General features: G+C 51.3%; 10 protein-coding genes across 10 annotated transcripts; 5 read left to right on the top strand and 5 right to left on the bottom strand.

Annotated features, from left to right (window-relative positions):
* Positions 1–1,733: 1,733 nt before the first annotated feature.
* On the top strand, positions 1,734–2,855 carry N7474_010435 (NAD(P)-dependent alcohol dehydrogenase; the record flags this gene model as incomplete). Its single annotated transcript, XM_057201845.1, has 1 exon — positions 1,734–2,855. One exon carries the CDS (start codon positions 1,734–1,736, stop codon positions 2,853–2,855), a length of 1,122 nt encoding a protein of 373 aa, XP_057048116.1.
* Positions 2,856–3,400: 545 nt separating this feature from the next.
* Positions 3,401–4,697, bottom strand: N7474_010434 (Zn(II)2Cys6 transcription factor domain-containing protein; the record flags this gene model as incomplete). Its single annotated transcript, XM_057201844.1, has 2 exons — positions 3,401–4,555; positions 4,629–4,697. The coding sequence occupies 2 exons, from the start codon at positions 4,695–4,697 to the stop codon at positions 3,401–3,403; spliced, it is 1,224 nt and encodes a 407-aa protein (XP_057048115.1).
* Positions 4,698–5,201: 504 nt separating this feature from the next.
* Positions 5,202–5,804, bottom strand: N7474_010433 (uncharacterized protein; the record flags this gene model as incomplete). Its single annotated transcript, XM_057201843.1, has 1 exon — positions 5,202–5,804. The coding sequence occupies one exon, from the start codon at positions 5,802–5,804 to the stop codon at positions 5,202–5,204; it is 603 nt and encodes a 200-aa protein (XP_057048114.1).
* Positions 5,805–6,367: 563 nt separating this feature from the next.
* Positions 6,368–9,868, top strand: N7474_010432 (putative nuclear pore complex subunit Nup85; the record flags this gene model as incomplete). The annotated part of the gene is made up of 3 exons (XM_057201842.1): positions 6,368–8,803; positions 8,845–9,355; positions 9,402–9,868. 3 exons carry the CDS (start codon positions 6,368–6,370, stop codon positions 9,866–9,868), a joined length of 3,414 nt encoding a protein of 1,137 aa, XP_057048113.1.
* A 1,394-nt stretch (positions 9,869–11,262) lies between these two features.
* Positions 11,263–12,028, top strand: N7474_010431 (uncharacterized protein; the record flags this gene model as incomplete). Its single annotated transcript, XM_057201841.1, has 2 exons — positions 11,263–11,387; positions 11,923–12,028. 2 exons carry the CDS (start codon positions 11,263–11,265, stop codon positions 12,026–12,028), a joined length of 231 nt encoding a protein of 76 aa, XP_057048112.1.
* A 1,099-nt stretch (positions 12,029–13,127) lies between these two features.
* Positions 13,128–14,494, top strand: N7474_010430 (uncharacterized protein; the record flags this gene model as incomplete). The annotated part of the gene is made up of 6 exons (XM_057201840.1): positions 13,128–13,341; positions 13,384–13,478; positions 13,541–13,799; positions 13,848–13,930; positions 13,987–14,127; positions 14,183–14,494. Coding segments are annotated over 6 exons (1,104 nt in total), but the record flags the coding sequence as incomplete, so codon positions are not given.
* Positions 14,495–14,832: 338 nt separating this feature from the next.
* N7474_010429 (nucleoside deaminase) lies at positions 14,833–15,327 on the bottom strand (the record flags this gene model as incomplete). Its single annotated transcript, XM_057201839.1, has 1 exon — positions 14,833–15,327. One exon carries the CDS (start codon positions 15,325–15,327, stop codon positions 14,833–14,835), a length of 495 nt encoding a protein of 164 aa, XP_057048110.1.
* Positions 15,328–15,756: 429 nt separating this feature from the next.
* N7474_010428 (uncharacterized protein) lies at positions 15,757–16,867 on the bottom strand (the record flags this gene model as incomplete). Its single annotated transcript, XM_057201838.1, has 3 exons — positions 15,757–16,350; positions 16,403–16,692; positions 16,756–16,867. The coding sequence occupies 3 exons, from the start codon at positions 16,865–16,867 to the stop codon at positions 15,757–15,759; spliced, it is 996 nt and encodes a 331-aa protein (XP_057048109.1).
* Positions 16,868–18,691: 1,824 nt separating this feature from the next.
* N7474_010427 (peroxiredoxin-like family protein) lies at positions 18,692–20,879 on the top strand (the record flags this gene model as incomplete). The annotated part of the gene is made up of 5 exons (XM_057201837.1): positions 18,692–19,095; positions 19,168–19,534; positions 19,787–19,982; positions 20,186–20,302; positions 20,350–20,879. The coding sequence occupies 5 exons, from the start codon at positions 18,692–18,694 to the stop codon at positions 20,877–20,879; spliced, it is 1,614 nt and encodes a 537-aa protein (XP_057048108.1).
* Positions 20,880–21,491: 612 nt separating this feature from the next.
* On the bottom strand, positions 21,492–23,062 carry N7474_010426 (sugar porter family MFS transporter; the record flags this gene model as incomplete). Its single annotated transcript, XM_057201836.1, has 2 exons — positions 21,492–22,658; positions 22,709–23,062. The coding sequence occupies 2 exons, from the start codon at positions 23,060–23,062 to the stop codon at positions 21,492–21,494; spliced, it is 1,521 nt and encodes a 506-aa protein (XP_057048107.1).
* Between the last annotated feature and the right edge of the window lie 212 nt (positions 23,063–23,274).

Below are 23,274 nucleotides of genomic sequence, written 5' to 3'. Positions count from 1 at the left end.
TTGGCTTCCGGTTTTCATAGAGATCGACAAGTTTCAAATGGTCCTCTTCACAATTGCCAAACGGCGTAGTAGAGAAGAGGCCGGATAGATGTGCCACTGCGTCTGTCCTTTGCCAGGGCGGCCATGTTATCGTGGTCTTTGGAGTATTACTTCACGTATTCTGCCATTCCAGGCGTTGAAGAATTGTTGAGAATAAGCATGGGGAAAGTATTGAGGCTGTCTGACATCCTGGTTCGCTCTGCACCAAACACCATGTTCATCGCCGACAGGATATGTAAAGATCATAACACCAGAAAATGAGCCACCAAAGTGAGAAGAAAAGTTCGTCGTCATGTTTGGATGAGACAGTGGAATCATCATATACAGTGATTTGCTTGTTGGCACCCATAGAAATGATGACGCATTGTGTACGATGTTACCGGCTGTTGATTATGTTCATGGACAAGGCTGAGCTGTTCAATGGGCAGAACTACCACATTTGCATGGTCGAGGTGCCAATCATCATTAAACCACGGTCCGCAGGACGCTCATCGCGAGGAAAGTAAACAGAAAGCCCCAATGGGCACACCAGAACGACAGTTCTTCGTTGGGCGTCATTGAGTCTGAAAGAAGTAAGGTGGTCCATTTTTTGGGGGCTGCAAGAGGTCGGCACAAGGTCTTCGAGAAGAGTGGTCGATTGAGGCATCCGCAGTTAATTTCAGCTGTCGAGCTGTCGCGTTGTCGCTGTGTTTTCAGAACATGTTGAGTTTTCCGAATCCAGTATAGTAGTGTCTATCCCAAGACAAGAGCCAGCTGGCCGCGAAAGAAAGGACCAGTGGTAGTCGGCAAGGTGAACCCATAAGGTCGACAGGTGTAATTGTAACCAGCCCTGTATGCGTTCGTTGGTCAGAGTCGCATTCTTCATTAGGGCAAGCCCAAGAAGTGGACGTACATGCTGCAAAGAGACGAATATTAAATGTTGTCGATCGGTTGGGTAACCGCACTGTAGAAAATGAGATGTTTGAATGAGCCAGGTCAGAGAAGTTGATGGGAAGAGAGAAAGGAAACAAGAGAACGAAGCAAGAGAAAAGAAACAACAGAAACTTTTGAAGCCAACGACGCTAAGCCTAATCGAGGCTATTCAGGTGCCTCTTACTGAGTTATCACAGGCAGTGGTGAAACAACGTGAATGAGTTATTACTGACGTGTAAAAGACTGGCACTGTCTTGGTGTAGCCAGGCGTTTAGACATTTGCCATACTATAGACCAAAGCGCCCGCCTCCATACAAAAATCTGTGGAGCCAAAAAGTGCATACATGATGATCCAAAGCCCCAAAAGTAGAAAGTCAACCAGCAGCCCCATAATGAAGCTGGCTCACGGGACAAAGCAGCTCGCTGAGAACTAAGACCGCGCACTATCTGATCAAAGATAAGCAAAATGTTGCCTCAGGCAGAAATTCAACACACCCTAAGATATCGAGGGATTTCGGTATCTGTTGGTTATTAGCTATCGCTGTCTCTAGTACCTATAGAGCATAGCAAGCTAGAATATACCACTGGTCTCATATCTGAGCACAGCGTGTTCCGAGCGAACAGGATAATGTGGGGATGGTCAACCTCGGCAACTCTGCTTTCTCCACATCTTCGGTTGCTCCCATTCTTCCAGACAACAAAAAGCCATTCAATCAGTTGATTCCTCCTTTTACCTCCAGTCAAAGAATTCCAATTTTACACCCCTTGGTCACTCCTACAAAATGACCTCGCAATCCTCACCCCCAGCCAAAACCTTCCAAGGCTGGGTCGCCCACGATGCGACCAGCCCTCTGACCTTCACCACCTTCTCTCCAAAACCCTTCACAGACATCGACGTCGAGATCGCCGTGACCCACTGCGGTGTCTGCGGAACAGACATCCACACTCTACGCTCAGGCTGGGCCCCAACCGACTACCCCTGCGTGGTCGGCCACGAAATCATCGGGACCGTAGAGCGGGTAGGCAGCGGCGTCGCAACACTAGCCTCATCCACAGAGTCGCGCAAAATCCGCGTCGGCGACCGTGTCGGAATCGGCGCGCAGAGCATGTCCTGTCTGCGGCCAGACTGCGAGGCCTGCGCCGACGGCCAGGAGAGCTACTGCTCACGCATGACGGGGACTTACAACGGCCGCTACTCCGATAAGAGCAAGTCATACGGCGGATTCGCGACGCACTGGCGCGGGCCTGCACACTTCGTCTTTCGCATCCCGGATGCCCTGCCGTCCGCTGAAGCAGCACCGCTCCTCTGCGGCGGGGTGACGGTCTTTGCGCCGCTGCGCAAGTACGGCGCCGGCCCGGGGAAGACGGTCGGCATTGTTGGAATCGGGGGACTGGGCCATATGGGGATTCTGTTTGCGCGCGCTCTGGGCGCAGACCGGGTCGTGGCTATCTCACGCTCGTCGAGTAAGCGCAGCGATGCGCTGCAGGGTCTGGGCGCGGATACTTTCATCGCCACCGACGAGGACAAGAGCTGGGGGAGGGAGCACGCGCGGTCTTTGGATATTATTATCTCGACCGTTTCCGGGCCTGGCATGCCCCTCAGCATGTACCTGCGTCTGCTGAAACGTGACGGCACCTTCGTCCAGGTCGGCGCCCCCGAGGACGCCCTTCCGCCGCTCAAGGCGTTCTCGCTGATCCAGAAGGGCGTCAAGGTCACCGGTTCGAACATTGGGTCCCCGGACGACATTCGCGCTATGCTACAGCTGGCTGCTGAGAAGCGTGTCTTGCCCTGGATCCAGAAGAGGCCCATGGAGGATATCAACGCCGCACTGGCGGATATGCATGCCGGCAAGGCTCGATATCGCTATGTGTTACAGAACGGGGATGCGCAGGCGAAACTGTAGGCTGCCGAGTAGGGTCTGGTTGAAAGGGCCGGCACCAGCCCATGGCGGACTGACTGTACATAGTTCCGGTGGTCCCGTAAATATACCGAATTTACATTTCAGGTTAAGGCGTAGCCTCGTGGCAGCACGGCCTAAACACTAGCCCCAGGATAGAAAGCGATACGACACATTCTAAGCTTTTTATTCTTCTCGGCGGAAAACTACCGATTGGCTTTAGGTGCCAAGACAAGGCGGGCTTGACCGGGGCGACCAATGTCATCCTTTATTGAAACTTGACCCGATCTGGCTAAATGTGCGAAGTATACATACTGGAACCCCCTTGGTGGAGTTTAAAATAATGACCTCATGATGAGAAAATATTCGTTTCTTTTTGCGTCTAATTTGTTGATTTGAGCGGGACCATTGTTGCGCTCGGTTACGTTTGTGGGAACCCATTCGAGCGGAGTCCACATAGTTGGGTTTCAGGCTACTGTTTTACCGGTGAGGATACAAGCATAGTAATAATATCTGAATAGTTCTATTTTTGCCACTTATCACTATGCGAATTATACTTGATCAATGTAATTCTCGCCAAGGATCTCGCGCATGGCCCAGTGCACCAATGGTCTCCACTGATCATCCAACACCGCCCACACGGCTTGGGCCACCCGCACACACCACTCGTCAAAACACCACCGGTGCTTAAGATACTGCAAGAGCACGCCATAATGGGCTAACATCACGAGGGCTAAGGGTTCTCGTTCCCGCAGGAGCTCCAGGAATCTCTGGGGCAAGATGATTGCCCACCTACCAGCAATCGTGCTAGTCGTCACGCCACCGCGCACCAGACCCAACATTTCTGCGAAATTCTCAATCGTCGCTGCAAACACGTCCGTTTCATGGTGGGCGTCGCGTAGCCCGCAGATACAGTTCGCTTCCTGTAGCCGAGTGACAACGGCCTTGTCGTCGTCGCTCAATTCCTCGTGGGATTCGTCCCGATGTAAAAGCGGCGCAAAGGCGCTGCCGGGCATTATGTCTCTGATAGATCGTATGACTTGTTGCACACCGCGTGAAAGCACGAGGACTTGGTAGAGATCATCCACGCAGTTCCAAGGATCTTGCACGTCGGGGGAATGGGGGAACCCAAATGTATACACGACCACAATCCCCGCAAAGGCAAACATCGCCTTAGAATTGTTTTCGTTGATATCCCCCAGCAGCCCACGAAAGAGCGCCAGCGCTTGGTTCTGGTGTGCCACGGCGCGGCCAAGATATGACGCCCGGCGAGCCGGATCCGGGCCAATCCGGGCGAGGTGTAAGGATGACAGGGCCAAAATGCCGTGCATGAGAAATGGATGCGAGAGCGCCTCTTCAGGCACGGCGTATCGCCAGACTGGATCGGTGCGCTCGTTGCGCGACAAGGTCTCGTAGGTCGAGTTACACCATTGCATCATCAGCTCCAGGTCGGCCATGTTGAGAATCGGAGCGGGTGAGGCCGCTGCTAGGTCCTCACCGCGCATCTGACCCAATATCCCCGAGTCCGGCGACCCGACACTGCCCATGATGGACTCGCCGGCCTGGCCGCTGTCTGACCCGGAGCCACGAGACACATGGAGAGAAACAGGGTCCTCGTTTGCCCATAGTAATGAGGTGGACGACCCGTACTCACACTCACTATGGCGCTTCGCGCAATTGGAGCACGTCGGCCGGGCTTCATCACACTACCATCCAATTATTAACACAAACCGGACAAAAAAGAAAAAAAAGAGAGCTGTCGGATAATTGAATAAATACCTTGACTCGCCGCCGCTTGCATTCCGCACAGCCATGGCGCGATTTGCGATGAGGTCGTCTTAGCGCCATGGTCATGCATACTGGCGTGCCCCCATAGTAGCCTTGGACTGGACAAGAAGACCCTGAACTTGGGAACCGGCGCTCCTTTAAACAGGCAACAGCATAAGCTTATACTATAAGATTATGTAAGGCCAGACCCTTGGCGATCAGGGCAAACGGGACCCGCGGAGCACGGGTTCCCAATTCCTGCCCGTCTGAAACACTGTGTGACGACGCGTTGCGCTTGGCTTAGTCAATTTTGACCACACATTTGCGCATAAATCACTCATTTCGATTCCTTCGTTGGGTCGTGTCTCCATTGGAACCAAACATGGCACAAAGAAAGGGGAAGAAAATTACAGAAAAAGAAAAACGACAAACGAAGGTATCATAAAACTAGGTGAAAATGGAGGGAAGCTTATCACGCCCGGCCCGGCCCCCACGGCGTGCACACTTTATTCAACAAAGAAAAAGCCAAAAAGAAGAAAAAAAAAAAAAGGCAAAAAATTGTTCGCTTCATCCCGACAGTAGTAATCATGCACCGCCTCCACCACCAGCGCCCGCGGCGGAGGCAGCAGCGCGGGCGCGACGTTGTTGTTCATGCAATGCAATCCCCGTGATGAGGGTCATCAGGTTGAATCGCTCGCCATAGTTGGCATAAATGTCGATCCGGCCCGCTTTAGATGGCGAAAAGGGATTTGCGGCTGACGAGAACACAGCAATAACTTTCTGGGTGGCATCATTGACCATCTTGTAGTTATTTGAAAAGCCCGACCCATGGCTACGGGTCTTCTTCCAGATAAAAGTCTCGTGCCCGTGCCCGCGGTCCACTTTGAACATGTAGCAGAGTTTCATGAAGCCGATGTTGGTCATGGTCTCGTAGGCGACTCTTTCAGCGGGGTTCGAAGGATCGCCTATACCGCATTCAATCGAGCGCGACATTTTGGCGAGCCGCGCTACGGCCTTGATTGGGCCATTCTCGTTGCTCTCGTGGAAGGATAGTGTTGGCTTGCCAGGGGTCCAGTGTGAGTTCTCCACATAGAATAGGGTCTGGTTACTGTTGGGGTGGGACACCTCGTAGGAATGTTTCCAGAAGGTGTGTGTGATGTTGTACGAGGCTTCTGGTGTGCTGGGCATGTTGGTGATTTGGAATGGCTAGTCGAGTGATACAGACTAAGATCGCGTGAGGCAGTCCACCTTAAATAGGTCTATGGGTGGTGAATGTCAACTCAGCCTCCCTGGGGCGCCCCGTTTCTAAGAATGTCGCGTCAAGTAAAGTCATGGCCCCTTCTCTACCGATCGCTACTGGCAGACCACGCACCGCTGACCTTGAGTCTTCCAGTCATGAACGGCGGCCCCCAATCTCCACTCGCAAGGCTTCGAAGGCTGTGGGCATCTTGTGTTTACCTCAGCGATCACATGATCCAATAGTCACATGATCTGGAGAGATCACATGATCATCGCGAACCGGCGCGTCAAGAAAGACATGCAAACACATGATGGAGTCTCGCTGACATTCGTTCCCTCTTCACCACCCACCTCTTTCGTTCTCACTTTCATCCACCTGCTCAGCTCACCCCTTGGATTGGCCATCCTTCCGGGGCGACAAGCTCGACAAGCTCGACTGCTGGAGCTGTTGCGGCCCAAACTTTCTTCTTTGGTGCCCGTTCTTCCCAGCGCCTCAACCACCACATCCCGCAATGACGTTCCAGGTCCCCTACGATGATGAGACACCCCCGTCAACTCCAGACAAGCGTCGCAGTCTCCTCAGCCATGTGACGACTACGCCTGCCGGCCCACCGCCGTCCTCGGCAAACTCCTTCACGCCGCAAGGGAAGCCTCCGTCCACTGCGTTTGGCAGTTCCCAGATGCAGAAACTCGACTTCCAGCAATCCTCCAACTCTCTGTTTACCAAGTCAGGAAATCTCAACACAAACGACAGCATTTTTGGCTCGTCCTTCGCCGGATCCAGCAACTTTCAGCAAGATTCTGCTCCCCAGTTTGCAGCGTCGCAGTCGCGCTTCGGTGCCTCCAATGGAAGCGCATTTGGAAAATCAGTGACTTTTGGGCAATCTAATGGATTTGCGTCGTCACGGGCCAGCGAGTACGAGGAGGAAGATGACGACGAAGAAGACATGGAGGAAGAGGAAGAGGAAGAATACGAGGATGAGGATATGGATGCGAGTACTCGTCAACCCTCGAATCGCCTCAGCTTCCTGGACTCGAATTTCGGTAACCCACTGCCGCCGCAGTCCCATGGCTTTGGCCAGCCCAAACCTATCTATTCCAACCCCACCGACGCCAGACGACCCAAGCTAGATGAACGCTGGGCCCGTCAGTCGCCTATTGGCAAGACCAAGCTCGCCCCCAAACAGCCCTCCGCAATGCCGTCCATCCTTCACACCCTTGCCTCTCGGTCCCGTCTGCCTGCTGTCGATGAGCCAAGCGATATGATCATCAATACCGAGGATGCGCTAGGCCGGGTCTATGATGAGCTGCGCGAAGCCGAGTACAGGCATGTCGACTTTGACTGGATTCTGTCCTACATCGCGAACAAGCTGGCAGCCACCTGGGACACGTGCGCCGACCGCAGTGGGATCTCCCGACCGTATGGGACTGGATCCAGCATTGGACCGGGAGAGAATGCGCCGAGTTTGGTGAAGGCAAGCTTCTTGGCATCGATTCTTCTGCAAATTCACCACCCTTCTCGCTCCTCTGCCCCCATTGCTAGCGCCTCCAACCCCGCCGCGCGGACTGCGCCCAACAGCATGGTGAAGGCCATGGCACGCGCCAGTGTCGCTACTCCTGTCCCACAGATTCTTCTCGACTGGCTCAACGGAAACCATTCCTCACAAACCAATGACCTGACAGCATTAAGACATGTTGAACCGAACCCAACTGCCTCTTCAAACTTCTGGGATATCATCAACGCAGCCGTCCTCCGCGGCCAGTTTGCCGAGGTGGCCGACGTGCTTCGATCTGCAGACTTCAACTACGCTCGGTCTTCTTTGGAAGATGGTTTGCCTCAACCCGGCTACCGTGGGGCCCAGCTACAAAATATCCAACGTTGTGTTAACAAGGCCCTGCAGATCTTGGATTCGTGTCCCGGTTTCCAGTACGATGATTGGGACATTACGGGACCGGACTGGACCCTGTATCGGAAGCGTGTTCTTTCCGCGGTCAATGATCTCGAAGAGTTTGCAGAGGGAGAGGAACGAGACGACGTCCCCGTTCCGGCACAGGACAATCATTTTCAGGCTGTCAACTTTGGACTGGGGAATTTGGGTGGGCAGAATATTTCATTCACCCAGTCGGCACGAATGGCAGAGAGCCGGGTTCCGTGGACGATTTACCAAAGCCTTCGATCTCTGTATCGCATTATCCTTGGCGACCCGACTGCTATCAAAGCCAATTCCCAGGACTGGGTGGAGGCGACTATTGGTTTGACGGCTTGGTGGGACGGCGAAGATGATGAAGGTCCAGACTTCCGCACCAGTACCGCCAGCAATGAATTCCGACAGTCTCGCAACTCCAAAAATCTACGTGCAGTAGACCGGAACCTGCGGGACGCCTATCTTCGACGTTTGGATCTGGCTTTCAGCAACGTGACAACCGAAAAGTCCAACAAGGCCGGGTTCCGGGTGAACACGATGAATAGCTTGGAAGTTGGCCTGGCCTCCGTTTTCGAAAGCAATGTGGAGGGTGTGCTGGAGCTGTTGCAGACCTGGTCGCTCTGTATCGCCTCTGCCACTGCAGAGGTTGCGTCCCTTGGTGGATGGCTCGAGACGAGCGGCGGTGCCAAGAAGATGCCCGGCTTGAGTGAGAACGACTTGATGGTTCTGTCGTACGGGCAGGACAACCGGGCATCCGCACCTCGTGTCAGCCGTGATGACATTCTGCACAAGTACGCCTCTGGGCTGAATAACCGCAAGTCCGTCGAGAATGAGACTGGGGTCCGCGAAGGATGGGAAATGGCACTGGAAGTTCTAAGTCGACTTGAAGATACGCATCTGATGAAGAGGGCTGTCGCTGAGATTGTCGACCAACTTCCAATCCAAACCACCGTCCAATTGGATAAATTGGTCGTTTTGTGTTCGGATTTGGGCTTGGAGGACGAAGGCCGAAGAGTTTCGGAGGTATGTTGAGCGCTCAGTGTGACTGATTGTGATATTAACAGCTCCTGCAGAAATTTGGCGATAACATTGTCGAGAAGTCCGAGAAGTTCGGCCTCGCACTGCTGTGCTACGCTCGCGCTCAAAACCGCCGCAAGGTCAAGTCCGTTGTCGACTTGCTCATCTCCTACAGTCTGGTCCAGTCCCGTGCGTATCCCGCGACGGCCGATCTGGACCCGGAGCTGCGGTCCATGCTCAAGGAGCCCAAGGCCTGCTTGTCGGCCATTGCATCCGTCGACGAGGAGGCTGCCCGCATCCTTCAATTCTACCTCAGTGGCTACGCGACACTACGCCGGTTCTACGAAATTCGCGACGAGGCCGTGGAGCTACAAGACGGCCAGCGCCCGCGCTTCAAGCCTTTGGCCAGACGGCGCGCTGCCGCTCAGGCCCTGGCAGCCGTTATTGGCAGCGCTGCGGACAATATCTACGGAGGTCTGTACGACCCCGAGCGGGATCCAGCAGTCCAGGTGGATGGACTGCTGGCGTTGTTGGGGGAGGCCTTGGTGTTTGTGAACCGTAAGTCTGATCGCCCCCTGTCATGGGCCATACTAATCTCGTCTAGAACCCACCCCTATCCTATCCGTCTCGCAACAATTTACCATTCTCTCGGCGATCGAAGACCTGGAAACGGTCACCCCGCGCGTGTACGCACAGTGCGAGGAATGTGTCCAGGCGACACTGCGGGAACACCGCTCTCCCGGCGCCGGTGGATCTGATAGCCATCTGGCTCCACCTTCGCCGCGGTCACTACTGAAGAAGTCCGTTTCCTCGCTTTCGGGTTCGACCTTTTCTTTCATTGGTAACGACATGCTGGAGTCAGCCCGCGCGCAATCCGGTTCCGGGTCTGGGCCGACGTCTGTGGGCAGCTCAGGCGTGCTAGTGCCTCGACCCAGTGGTAAGGATGGCCAGGGTAGAGGATGGGACTGGCGGGCGGGTCTGCCTGAATCGGCGACGGGCCAGGACGTCCTGCGGTTGTTGCGCCTGGGGTTGGCACAAGGATTGAGCTTTGGTGCTTTGGGAGTGGCTTAGTTATGGCTTCCCTGTATGAATAGGAGTCTGGGATTGATGACATTGATTATGGGGGTGATTCACACTTCCCTCGTCAGAGCTAATTTCGGACAATGAAGAGAGTCAATTAGTCCATTGCTGTCTAGCGTAATTGCATACTGTCCCGCAACACCTACCCAGCATCTGGCCATATGCATAGTCCGTCTTGGTGAATGATTCATCTCACCTGGGTGCCTGATGCTGCTAGTATTTAGGGAGCCCTTTTGAGCTGTCTGCATGCATACTATGAAACTATCTTAGCGACTCTCAGCCTCCGGTGGACCCGTTTTCCCTCAGCCCTACACCACCAGACCCAATACTGTCTGTCACCCGGGTTGTGTTCATCTGCTCACTGAGTACGTAGTCTTCGCCAACGAAACTAACGATCGGGCACACCACCGTGACCCCCAAGAATAAGTAATAATAATCCACGCTCGATGAATCATCGGCTCGCCGGGACACACTTGTTACCGGGACACACTAGTTACTGACTGAGTCTCAAGCCCCCAAACACCAAACCGAACCAAGTGGATCCGCTCCAGCCCCTCTCAGCCTCGTCAAGTCCCCCTGTGGCTCTCGCTCACCGACTCTCCCTAGCTAAACCGACGGGCCCACGCCTGGTTTCATAGTGGCTTCACCGTCACTTGCTGCTCAGCCACTTTCCCCGGCTGGAGATATGTTCCCTGCTAACCGTTAGCAGCCTGTCGATCTAACGTACAGCTGAGCCTTAACGCCTTGGCATGATGATGATGATGCTCTGGGCTTCACTGTGCCCACTTCGGACACTTACACGGCACCAAGGACGAGCACCCCACCCAAGCTTTTCTTGTCTCTTCAGCCTCTCCGACTGCTCCCACCTCCGATTGGCGTACACCCCGTCGGTCTTTTCCGAGTGGATTACGCTTTTCCTCTTTTCTTGGGTTTCTGCCTGGGACATTCACAGAATCCGGAATGGATTGATCGCCTTACAGCCCAGAGAACCGGTCCTGGTGTTGTTTAGCGTCATCTTTCCTGCAAATGGACATTCTCGTCTTATCTCACTCGTATTAATAAAGGAAGTCGGTCTTTACCTTTTTTACTTGGTTTTCCTCAACTTCGTTTCAGCCCGTCTCCCGATCTCTTCCTTTCCTTCCACAGGTGCCATTCACTCTTTTTTATTTACAAGCGTTGCGAGCGTTGTTGCGGGCTCTCTTCGCCGTCGTTCTTTCGTTATACTACTACCTACCTATTCTATTCTATATTGGCTGGCACACCCCCGTTACGGGCACCGATGTAATACTCTTCGAACACCATTCATTCATTCACCTACTCTCCCACTCACTCGCTGCATCTGCATCAACACTATCACAAACAACCACTTAACGAGTCAAGTCAACATGTGCTACCGAGTCGTCGAGCGCTATGCCGCCTGCAAATGTCTCTACTTTGAGCACTCAATCGACCCCTGCTCTTCCTTCGGCCAGCGTGGTCATTCTGTTCTAGAAAAGACCGTGCTGGTCGGGTATGTTTGCTCGAGACATACTCGCTGTAGTGCTACCGCCACTGCAGCGGCCCCTGCCGCTCCGGCGAGGACGGGCAACAGGAACCCCTGGCCGGATTCTGGGTACTCGAGTAAGGGATCAGGTCGGTAGATTGGCATGCATACATCTGTCCTGTGGGCACTACTGCTGCTTACTACTGCTGTCTATTTCTTGTGAGCACAGCTGCTAATGCTGGGTATGCTCCTGGTGGGCATCCTATGCTTCGCTGAGCACACGCTACGCTACTCCATTCTTTTTATGACCAATGTCTCTGTGAGACATGCCATTTTCTTCATGATAATGTCTTGAGCGCCTCAACGACCAGTCATGTCATTTCAACACCGGCTGTTAATGTCATGTCTGGTTCTTATGCTGATATGCGCTGACGAAATACGAGGTAAAACGTCTTGCCCTTCCTCCTCTCGCACTCTGCGCTCGTTTTCTGTGTTTGTGGGATGGTGTTCACTGGTGAGCAACGCCACAACGCGGTTGATGACTCGCACCTCCATTGCACAGTCTCGACCCGGTGTCGGGATTCTGCTGGAGTTCAGAAAACGCTGGTTCTATCTGGAATGGAAGCGCAGTTGTGGGGATGATGCGGGTGGAGCGGGAAATTATTTGACTATTGCTATTGCTGTCATGGGATTGCATCCCTTCGCGGCCTGACTGATTGATGATAGATAGTGACGGATGAAATGCCTTCGATTGACTCGACTGACCTGGTCTGATTGGTGGAGACATTACGTTGCATTGCCGGCGTTTGTTCGTTCTGTCGCTACATACCTTAGCGGATGCCGTTCAGTCTTTCTTTTGCATGTACTCTACTCTACGATGAGCAGGCTGGTCCTTGAATAGAATAATCCTCATTCATTAGTTAAATTCACGGGAAACAGTAGCACCTGAAGTCAAATCATTTCATGTATATGGAGTGGAAACTTATACAGTTACTCTCTGTATGTCTCCTGCACATCTGTCTCCGAGGCAACGACTTTGAGTGATTGAGTGGTTGCTTCTCTCCTATCTCATCTAAAAAGAAAAAGATCAATTTAGTGAACCATTTTCATAGCCCCTTGAGTCGATCCAAGAACGTTCCTATCGGCCAGAGCTCGGACCCGACAAGGTTCAGTCCGCCACCCCAGTACCAAACATTCCATCCATTATTGGTCTAGCCGCTGCCTCCATGCCGCCACCAGTCTAATTCCGGCGAATGAATTTAACCATAGCCGTCACACGACTGAATTCATCCGTTTGACATTCTTGGCGTTACTATGCCATGCCTTTTTGGATCGAGGCTAGCATGATCTAACTACAGATCCCTGCGTGTCTAGGGATATTATGTATTATCATTTGGCTGCTGGTCTTATCAAATATGTTAACTACATGTATCAATCATCAATAATGTGTATTCGGAGGAGTTTTGGAATATTATTCAAATACCATCCCGTTTTCCATCTCAACTTAGAGTAGCCGCCAAAGCAATGCTACCATGGACCAAGGCGCCCCTGGGGTTCTAGATACCTCCCACCTCGGTTAATGGCAGCTCACTCGGTAGTCAAGCTTTTCACCTTCCTCTAGATGCAAGCCTTAAATTATGCTGTCGCCTGTGTTAAAGACCTCGTTGTCTGTTCGTATCTGTTCTTCTCTGATCACCCCGAGAATCCTCAGATCGATCATATCCAAAATGATCTTATGATCGGTCCGATTTATTCGGTAACAGCGTCATGCCTTGGATTTATAACTTTCATGGTCATGACCAGGGAGACGAAACTGTCCTGATCATCGTTATCAACCTTCTGTTCCCGATTCTCGCAGTTTTCGCCGTCATCCTGCGATTTTATGTCCGATATTTTACGAATCGTTCCCCATGGGTGGACGATTATGCTGCTTTATCCAGTGCACTTTTGACGTTGGGGCGGGCGGGACTTGTCATTGCTGGTATGTTTAGTCACTTTTTGGCACTACCTAACCAGTGGCCAGCACGACTAATTATGGGTGGAACAATAGTGACACGATGGGGAGTTGGGTTGGATGACACACATATTCCACCGGAAAATGATCTCCCTATTGGCAAGGTATGTTCAGTGTGATGGGGTTTTTATTGGTTCCTGACTTGCTAACCGTGAATGGTATTCAGTTGCAATATATCGCTGGGCCTTTCTACACCCTCGGCCTCCTCGGTTTCAAGATTGCGTTATTGGCCTCGTACCTTCGTATGGGAGGCTTTATCAGGACATATCGCATTATAATCATTATTGTCCTCGTCGCCGTTACCATCAACCAAGTTTTGTTCACACTCCTCATTTGTTTTAAATGTACGCCGCTTGCGAAGCAATGGGATCCCGCTATTCCAGGGCACTGCATCGACTCGCTTGCTGTTTACTACGCCATTGCCGGTAGGTTAAGTCAATATTGAAATAACTGTTGAAACTAACGTTAGTTAGGAACGAGCATTGCCTTTAATCTCATCATCATCGCCCTTCCTCTGCCTGTTCTCTGGAGGCTGTCTTTGCAACGCAAACAAAAGGTACCATTCCCAGAAAGAAAGTTGTCCATAATGATCATCCTGCTAAACAGATATAGCTCGTGTTGACGTTCATCTTCGCGCTTGGATTCTTCATCACTGTTATCCAAGTCATCCGCATCTTGACTTTGGCAAACCTGTTAGTCTATTTCAACAGTCGGACTACCATTATCTGGAGTACTATCGAGCTCTGCTTAGGGGTAAGAGAGAACCAATTCTCGAATATGACCTTGTTGACGCTAATTAACAAAATAGACGATCATCTGCTGCGTTCCAACTTACGGCCCTCTCGCCAGGGCCGTTGCGACTACCCTCCGAGGACGTTTACGGATGCCTTCTTATCTCCTCAACTCATGGCCTCGAGCCAAATTATCCCGAGAATCCCCCGAAACGAGGCTCCATACTATCCATGGCGCAAATGAGACGCGGAATACGACGACAATTAGCTCTAGCCATCCAGATAATTGGTCAGACCTAAGCGGGGACGAGTGTGAGCATCATACTAGCCCAGGGGGTTTCCCCGGGCACATCCACACCACTACACAGTTCTCGGTTGAGAAGAGCATAGTATAAATACCCCACAATGTTTCTGTTGTTCCTAAGGTCTTTAGAGCACTCTGTAGATATATATACATCCACTATATCTTGCCAAATTCCTAGAGTCCTCAACTAAGGTGTCTATGAGCGTCAGACTGAACTATATACAAGAACCATTCATGCTACATGACGTGTACCTGTACGTTTCGGACTTTCTCTGCCAGGTGGGCTTCCCTGTCTGGGCGGCCGCGCATTCATTGAGGGCGCTCACTGACTGTGTTGGAAAAGTAGCAAGCATTGTGACTATGTCTGAAATAGCACGCCTGGTAGGCACATAACCCCCTCAATCTACATTCGCCGTTGAGGACTTATGACTTGGCTATATCTCGAGCGTGCTTCAGTCGATGCAGCTCATAGATCTCTTCATCCAGTCCTGGAGCCGGACCGTCAGCGATCAGACCCGGCGCCACTTGATTGATTGGGAGCGGAACAACCGATCCAGCTTTCGCCCCTAATTGCGTCCTCCACTGTGTAAGTTGAGCGGACGAACAAGCATAGACGATTCGTCCCAAACCAGCATATGCGTGAGCACTCGTGCACATTGGACAGTGCTCGCCAGAAGTGTAGACTGTGGAAGTAGCGCGGTCGGCGGGCGTCAGGTGCTTTTGGGCCCAAATGGCCAGCGTGAACTCCGGATGCAAGCTGATGTCTGCCTCGGTCTTGGTCCGGTTACGATCCTCCTTGAGAATCTTGCCGGTGGCATCTACAAGCACTGACCCAAAAGGATCATCACCCGCCTCAAGAGCTTCGCGGGCTAGATTCACACATCGACGCAAGTAGCCAATATCTGCGCTGGACACCATTTTGCTCTGTTATTGTTGATTTCACAATAGCAAGGAAGACACTTTGCGAGTTGGATGAACAGCTTTTCCCGAGGGTGGAGTCCAAGGTCGATTGTTGGAGGATAGAGGTACCCCACTAGGTGCTCGAGTGGTTGTCAGGTAGAAAAGGGAAGCGGCCAAGACGAAGGGAAGTTTCTCATTTAAGGTGGCTGGGACTCGGAATGATAACGGCGAAGTACAGGAGGGTCCGTGCGCCCGATGGGCATGTGGTGGCACAGAGGTTGCAGGTGTACAAGAGTTCCGTGTAGTATTTATGACAGAACGGAGCAGCTTGGACTGCTTAGAGGAGTGCTCAATTCTACTCAGGAAGCGAGAGATGGTCAATAAAACAAAATAAAGCCAAGACGTGCCAGGCATTATCCAGTCTTTATGTGCATGTACAGATACCATCTATCTACAAGGCCCTTTCCCAATAACGCTCTCCAAGAAATCAAACCCTTCTCGCTGCAACCACCAAGTCTGCGATCCAACCTTCATCATCGCTGCAAAAGTGTGTTCTTCATCTGGTACCTCCGTCATTCCACAGCGCACACCAGCCTCTTGCAGTCTGCGAAGCAGCTCACGACTCAGTTCAATCGGGACCATTGTATCCGCCATGCCGTGCACGATATAGGTCGGCGGAAAATCTCCACTAACATTACACACAGGATCAACGAGGTCCATCTTCGGGTCTGTAGATTGTGAGGCTGGATATATCGCATCCAGGACGGTTCCGCGCGAAATCTGTGTGAAAGCGAAAGCGTCGCGTGGCCGTGAGAAATTCGGGCCCTTTGCTGCGCCACTTTCTGTCTGTCCTTCCAGCGACACAGAGCTATCTGTCGGTACGGGCTTCTCGTCGTATACCTTGTTCAAGAAGGACTCTTCCAGATTGGGTGGCAGCTTGGCCGCGACGTGCGGGAGTGGTTTCTTCCAAAACGGGTCCGTGAAGTTCACTGCGCCATAGAGCGAGAGAATTGCTTTAACTGGTTTGAGGACACCGAAACCCTATTCGTGTCAGTCTTCACTTGCTTTTTGAATATTTGAAAGTTGAAAGTACCAAACTCAGGGCCACGTGGCCGCCTGATGACGTCCCGAACGCAGCTACATTCTCCAGATCTGCGCGCCAAGTCCCCTGAGACAAGAGACACTCATCCAGATGTCCTTCATATATCCAAGATAGCAAATCACGGATGTCTTGCATTGGCCCGTCCAGGAGATTCACCCCCGGACACAGCCGGTGATTCGGCACGAGCACGATCCAACCGCGGCTGAGACAGTCGTTCACCTGAGGCAATGAGACCATACGGCTATGGCCGAGCATGAATGCGCCTCCATGAATATCGATGACTGTTTAATTAGTCACTTGGTTCTGGACGGCGGAATGGACCATGCCATGGACTGCTTACTTACCCACGGGATATTTCCTCGGCTCCGATGCGGCGGCCGGCAGGTAGATGTCTGTCGTGATTTTGCTACCATTGGCCTCCTTGTAGAGGACTGTCAATGGATTATCAAGTGACATGGTGACTGCGTCTGTATGGATGTCAATTGAAAACGGAACATTCAGGAATATTTGGTTGGCTTGGATATTTAAACGAAGGGCGGATGCGGGGATGGAATTCCCAGCTCGGGATTTCCGGCCGGGTCAATTCATTCCCCAGCACATTTCCCGAGGAGTTCTACAATATAAATGGGTGTGTTTCCTTGCATCCCAGTATGCAGCACTAATTAGTTATTGTTGTTAAAGAGTAATACCCGATCGAGTAACTATTCTGTGATCGTCACTTGGCCCCAATTGTGGCAACAGGCTCAGCCTCAACTCCAGACTGAGCCTTGCTACGTGACCAGGGCTGCCCGCTTACGGTGTATTCTTGGCGGGGTCCAAACCAACTGCGATAGATATAAAGAGAGGCTGTACCCAAGGGTGAGTTGAACCGATCCTACACTGGAAAGGCACAATCCGAACAGCCCTAGAAACACCGCTCTAACAAGATCTTCCATCTATCATTATTATTCAAGTCTTCATTCATCCCTCAGCTCAGCTATTACTCAACGAAATCCGGGTAGACATATTCCATTTTATCCACAGCTAGCTATCCGAATCTGCTCCCACATCTGCCCGAGAATATTCTCTTGTTAAACAACATGTGTTTCTGCCCCGCGACAGATAAAATGGCTCCGCCACGGGCCCATCCGATAATCACCAGGTATGACCGCGACGAACTTCCCAGGCAAGGTTATAAGGAAGCCATACGCAAGCAGAATAGGCAGCACAATGCGGCAATGGCTGGATCAGCAGCAAATACTTCTAGCGGGATGGCTGCTGCCGCCGCCGGTGCTGCTGGTGCGGGGGCTGGTGCTTCTTTTTGTGGTGGTGTTGGTGGAGGAGGAGGAGGAGGGGGTTGTTAGTTATGGTTGCAACTGATCTGTTTGTCTATTTATGATGTATATTATTATTAGAATCACGAGCTGAATGATCTACTAGTTTATTTTGTTTCGCTATGATTTGAGGTTGCCCGCCGGTATTGGGCACGGATGAATGTATATATCAGCGGGCATCCGACCGATTTGAAGATTCAATATTGTGTCGGGCTCGATTGCTATTCGCTCTTCATCTTTGGCTAGAGCTGGCTATACAACGTAGCACCCACATCTACATATTTCTCTAGCAAACAAACATGTGTTTCTCCTCTGATGAGGATAAAAATCCCCTACCTGCAAGACTCAATATGCCCGCCATGATTCACGCCGAGATGAAAAGGATGATAAAGAAGCCAAACGCAAGCAGAGGAAGCCGCGCAGACCACACAATAATGCAGGGTGGCGTTTTGCTGCTGTACTTGCTATTTCCAATGGAGGAGTAGAGGAGTGTTAGTGGTTTTGATTGATGCATATTATAGTTGTTTATTTTCACCCCAATATGACGTGGGTTCGGTCGGGTTTTGGGAATAGTTAACATCTGCGGCTCTCTGACATTTTAGGCAGCCTAGATCTTGCGCCTATGTTTTGTCTACTCCTGTAGGCAGATACCATTAATTCACACCGTAGCTAGGATAATCCACGCAGTTCCCCTCTTTGTCTTCCTTCGGCCGTGCATCTGATCCCCCGTGCTCAGTGACATCTAACCCTATTGGCCTACACTAGCTCTCACCCCCTCTCTTCTGTTTCGAAAGATAACAACTGCCCCAACCCTCTCGTTCGCTTCACCTTTTAAACCCCTTGACCACTCACCGCATTGTATCTGATTTGTCTCTCTCTCTCTCTCTCTCTCTCTCTCTTGTTTTGTTCCTGTCTTAAAAGACAAGCCCTACGGTGTATGGATTCGAATATCCAACGGCTGCTCACCATGAACCCCTCGTGCACGCGCCCCTTGCGAATCGCTTCCATCGCAAGCTTTTTGATCGCTTTCCCGCTATGCATCGCTCACGGTGTGCTATCTCACAGCACAGTGCCGGCTGTTGGCCTTGTTCCGCTCGGCACATCGGCCAGCGCAGCTCTCTGGTTCCTATTACGCCGGCCAAGAGGCAGCGACAATGAGGCTGCTGGGGAAAGTGCAGATAGCTCCGGGGACCAGACAACAGAAAATAGCGCGGAAGCCCGTCGGCCAATACTTGTGTTTTTTGTTGATACGGTGCACGCGGTGGCTCTCATGGTGGTCCTGGTCTTCACCTGGATCCATACCCGACGAAAGGGGAACGCGGCGCTGAGTATGCTCGCTGCATATGCGACCATTCCGCTGCTTGTCGATTTGTGAGTGTCTTTCAGCCACCGGTCTTGTTAATGCTTTCCTCGTAAGTAGTATATCTAATAAAGAACTAATAGCTTCGCACATCTCTATCTCGCCGTAGGCGCATTCTATACCGGCTTCGCGCTCCGTGATCTGATGCAATACCTGGCGTGGCAGACCGTCCCGCCCGACTGTCCTAACTGCAGTCATCGTCTCCGACCCGCGTCGCGTCCGTCGATTCCTTGGTTCCAGTCGCAGGGCAGTGGTAACCCGCGCAACTGGAAGCTCAAGATGCCGTCCATGCCCGCCATCAAGACCCCCGAGTGGAAAGTGCCCGCTTGGCTCCCGGGCCGCAACAGAGATGCTGATGCTAGTCTCTTTACCGATGAAGAGGGTCGATATAGAGATTATCCGGAAGATGGGGAGCCGTCCGAGGTTACTTCGCCTGAGCCCGTCGACGTTGTGAGAAGGGATAGGAAGAATAAGAGCACGCCGCTCCTGGACTGATGGACTAGTGATTGGTGATTCGATGGAGATTTGATGTTATGCGATTATGAGAAGAGGAGCAGGTGAAGGTCACTGTTGTGCTCCTTTATTAGTGAACGGTTTCCATTGGTACAGTATTGTCTTTGACCTTGAGCCCGAGAACATAATACCCCCAGTTTATGAATTGAACATTCACAACTATGGTCACTTACTGAATTGTTTTTTGAGAAACTGCGCCAGCATGGTAATGTTGTAGAAATCCCTAAAATTTTGGCGGAGAGATCCATGGGTTATCTCAGGACATTCTGGACCAACGCCACGCTTACAAGGTCAAGGAATTCCTGCAGCGAGAATTCGGGAGTGATCAATGATTTGACCGAAATCGGATCATTTAATCTTGTCGGCAAGCCGAAGCCTAGCTATGGTACGGGGTGCAGTCATGATGTCATGCCGCTGTATCCTGCACTTTGCATTCCGGGAGGCTTAGAATTGTCGAATATTTGCGATCATTTCTTCCAGAAACGCAAATAACAAGCTGCGTGTATTTCATACTCAACAGCATGGCGGTGCCGTCCTTGGAATCGTCATGTTGGACTTTCTCGAACGACGCACCTGACTTTCTAACAGACGAATCCCTGCACGAAGCCTATGAGTTAGAAATAAAGGCAAAAGACGGCAGCCCTCTCCGGTTTGGTGAGCTCGTGGCGGGAAAAGGAGACACAATAACTACGATCGTCATTTTTGGTGAGCAGCCCAGTCTTTTCGAGTGATATTGGTCTCATACATTCCAGTCCGCCACTTCTTCTGCGTCTACGATCAACACTACGTTCGACACCTCGCCACAAATATGACCCAGACTCTTTTGGACACAATACCACACAGCGCAAGACCAGCACAGGTCATAATAATCGGGTGTGGAGACTATTCTGTTATCGAGCCCTACACGGACGAAACCACAGACGCCTTCCCTATATACTCCGATGGATCAGGGAAGATATATGAGAAGCTACATATGAAAAGAACCACGCAGGGATTTACGACGCCGCCACCATACGCGCCAGAGTCCTTTACTAGCGCGCTTGCTCAATACGTCAAGCAGATGAGCAAAAACTTGATGGCGGGGCTCAAGGGGGGTGCTATCGATCAGCAGGGGGGCGAGTGGATCTTTCACCGTGGAAAGCTTCGGTATTCGCATCGGATGGAGGGGGCGAATGATCACCTTACTGCAGAACAATTGTTAGATATATTGAAAGCGGATCAGGACCTGGATAGTCGTCCATCCTCTGGGATGTCGCAAGGTCAGGAAAAGGGATATTCATAGGATACATATAGGAACGAAATACGTTATACATTCACTGGCCGGTCTTTGAATCAACCATCGAGCTCTGTAAGGGTTGAGTTAGGAAATTCTTTTCATGATCTTATCATATCAACCTAGTCGGTGCTGGTACCCGAAGGATGAGTGATGGGAAGAGAGGAACAGGACGCAAACAAGGTAGATAAAGAAACTCAAATTTAAGAGAAAATATAAAAACGTGACTAGGCAGGTTTGAACCGGCTTCCAAAAAGGTACCAGGCCACTTGTACAAAAACCGTGAGGGGGCGATCCAGTCCCTGATAGGGCAGCCAATGATCATCATAGCATATCGCTCGGACGTACCACCAGAGTAGAGCTAGTACCTTTAGTAGTAGTAGTAGTACACTTGCACTTGTATATGTTGGAAGAAAGAATATCCCAAATAAGGACCGGGATTCCAATACGGGGCAATATGAATAACGTTCGGTTACCGTGCCTGTCTAACACGAGAAGCCGCCAATTGAGCAAGAGACTGAAGCAACGGAAATAACACGTGCAGAGAAAGGCGAACAGCCTACAATCGAGTGTGAGAAGGATAGTGTTGAAAAGTTCGAGGAATTCGTTTCGTACCTCTACTCACACAGAGCCATCTTCAACCTGCTCGATATGTCGAGATGCCGGCATTTCTTTCTCTGCAATCCGCTTTGCGTCTAATTCAATATGAGAGCTCGGCACCCATTTAGAACGAGGAATGAAGACAGGCGATTTTTTGAACAACTCCTCCAAGTCTTCCAAGTTAAGCCCCTTGGTCTCCGGCAGGAATGCCCAGAAGAAAATGGCCGTGGTGAAATTGCAGACGACAAAGACGATGTAGTATTTCCAACCGACTGCACTGATCGCGATAGGTGTGACCTGTCCTACTAGCGTATTGAAGGCGAAAGAAGTCATCGTACCCCATGACACACCCGTGTCGCGCATGGCATTTCCAAAAAGCTCGGGCGGAATTGCCCATGATAGTGGTCCACTAGTAACGAAAAACACAAAGTTAAAGACCCAAGTCATGACAATAAAGCCCCAATGCGCACCGGTGTTGGAGACAGAAGCCGGGAAAATTTTGATCAAGGCAGCGTTGACAGCGAATGTGACGGTCATGATCAGCGAACCCCCAATCTCTAGAGGTCGTCTTCCTACCAACTCGATGATCACAATGCAGAGTGAGGTGCCTGCTAGGCCCACTAGTGCATTGACAGCTTGCATGAGAAGTGTCGTTTTGACGGGAATACCAAGCTGAGCAAATATTTGGGGCGAGAAGTATTGGATAGCACTAATACCAGTTCCCTGGCAACCTGCTTGAATAGCCATGATTATGATGATGCGGCGGAATTGTGGCCAGCTCCTGAATAGGTCAAGATAGTTAGGTGTCTTTTCTGCATGTTCCGCTTCAAGCTGGGTTTGGATGAGGTTGAACTCTGCAATCACATAGGCGTCGTCCGCGTCGCCATGAGAATGAAGCCGAGCGAGAGTCTTGAGTCCTTGGTCTGCTTTACCGTGGTCACAAAGCCACCGTGGGCTCTCAGGACACTGATAGACTAAGCTGCCCAGGAAGAGTGCAGGGATGATTTGAATCGCCAAGGGAATCCGCCATTCACGACTGTCGTTTGTGCTGTTGTAGGCCGCGTAGCAACCATATGCGACCCAGCCAGCAGTTACTTGCCCCAAGGCACTGAAGAGTTGCTGTAGGGTTGTAATTCTGCCTCTTATACGGCGATGTGAAATCTCTGCCTGATAAATTGGGATAATCATCTTTGCTGGTTTCAGCACACTTTCGAATTTGAGAATCAACAGCAACTCACAACTAGGAATCCCGTTCCAAACCCGGCAAGTAGCCTGCCAACATACAGCATCTCAATTCGAACACCAGCAGACTGGATGATGCCTCCAATTGTAAAGATAATACATGCCATCAGTATTGTTCCCCGACGGCCTAGCCTATCTGTGAATCCGGCTCCAAGAGCGCCAAAGAAGCAGCCGCCAGTGTAGAGAGAAACCACCGTACCGGACTTGGCATCTGCATTACTCTGCAAGAACAATGTCTTGAATGACGAGGCAGCAACAACCTCAGCAATCACACCAAGATCATAGCCGAAAAGGAAAGAACCAAAGGCTGCAAAGCAGCCGATTAGGAATTGGTATACCCCAGATTTCATTTTGGCTTTATAAAGTGGAGTGACATTATGGAGTCAAACGAGCAGAGGTGGACCCTGAGAAATGCTTATATACCGGCCAAGACTTGCGCTTGGGCACTTTACAAGATCGCTATCTGTGAGAAGTCAAGGATGTGATTCGTGATAGAACGTGGGGGTACAGAAATTTTGTTCATGGCTTCAGAGACGAATAGTGAGCGGGTGTTTTTTTTTCG

This window comes from Penicillium riverlandense, assembly GCF_028828495.1.
Source record: "Penicillium riverlandense strain IBT 135883 chromosome Unknown utg000009l_segment0_segment0, whole genome shotgun sequence".
NCBI lineage: Eukaryota > Fungi > Ascomycota > Eurotiomycetes > Eurotiales > Aspergillaceae > Penicillium > Penicillium riverlandense.
This window is presented reverse-complemented; position numbering and strand designations above follow the sequence as displayed.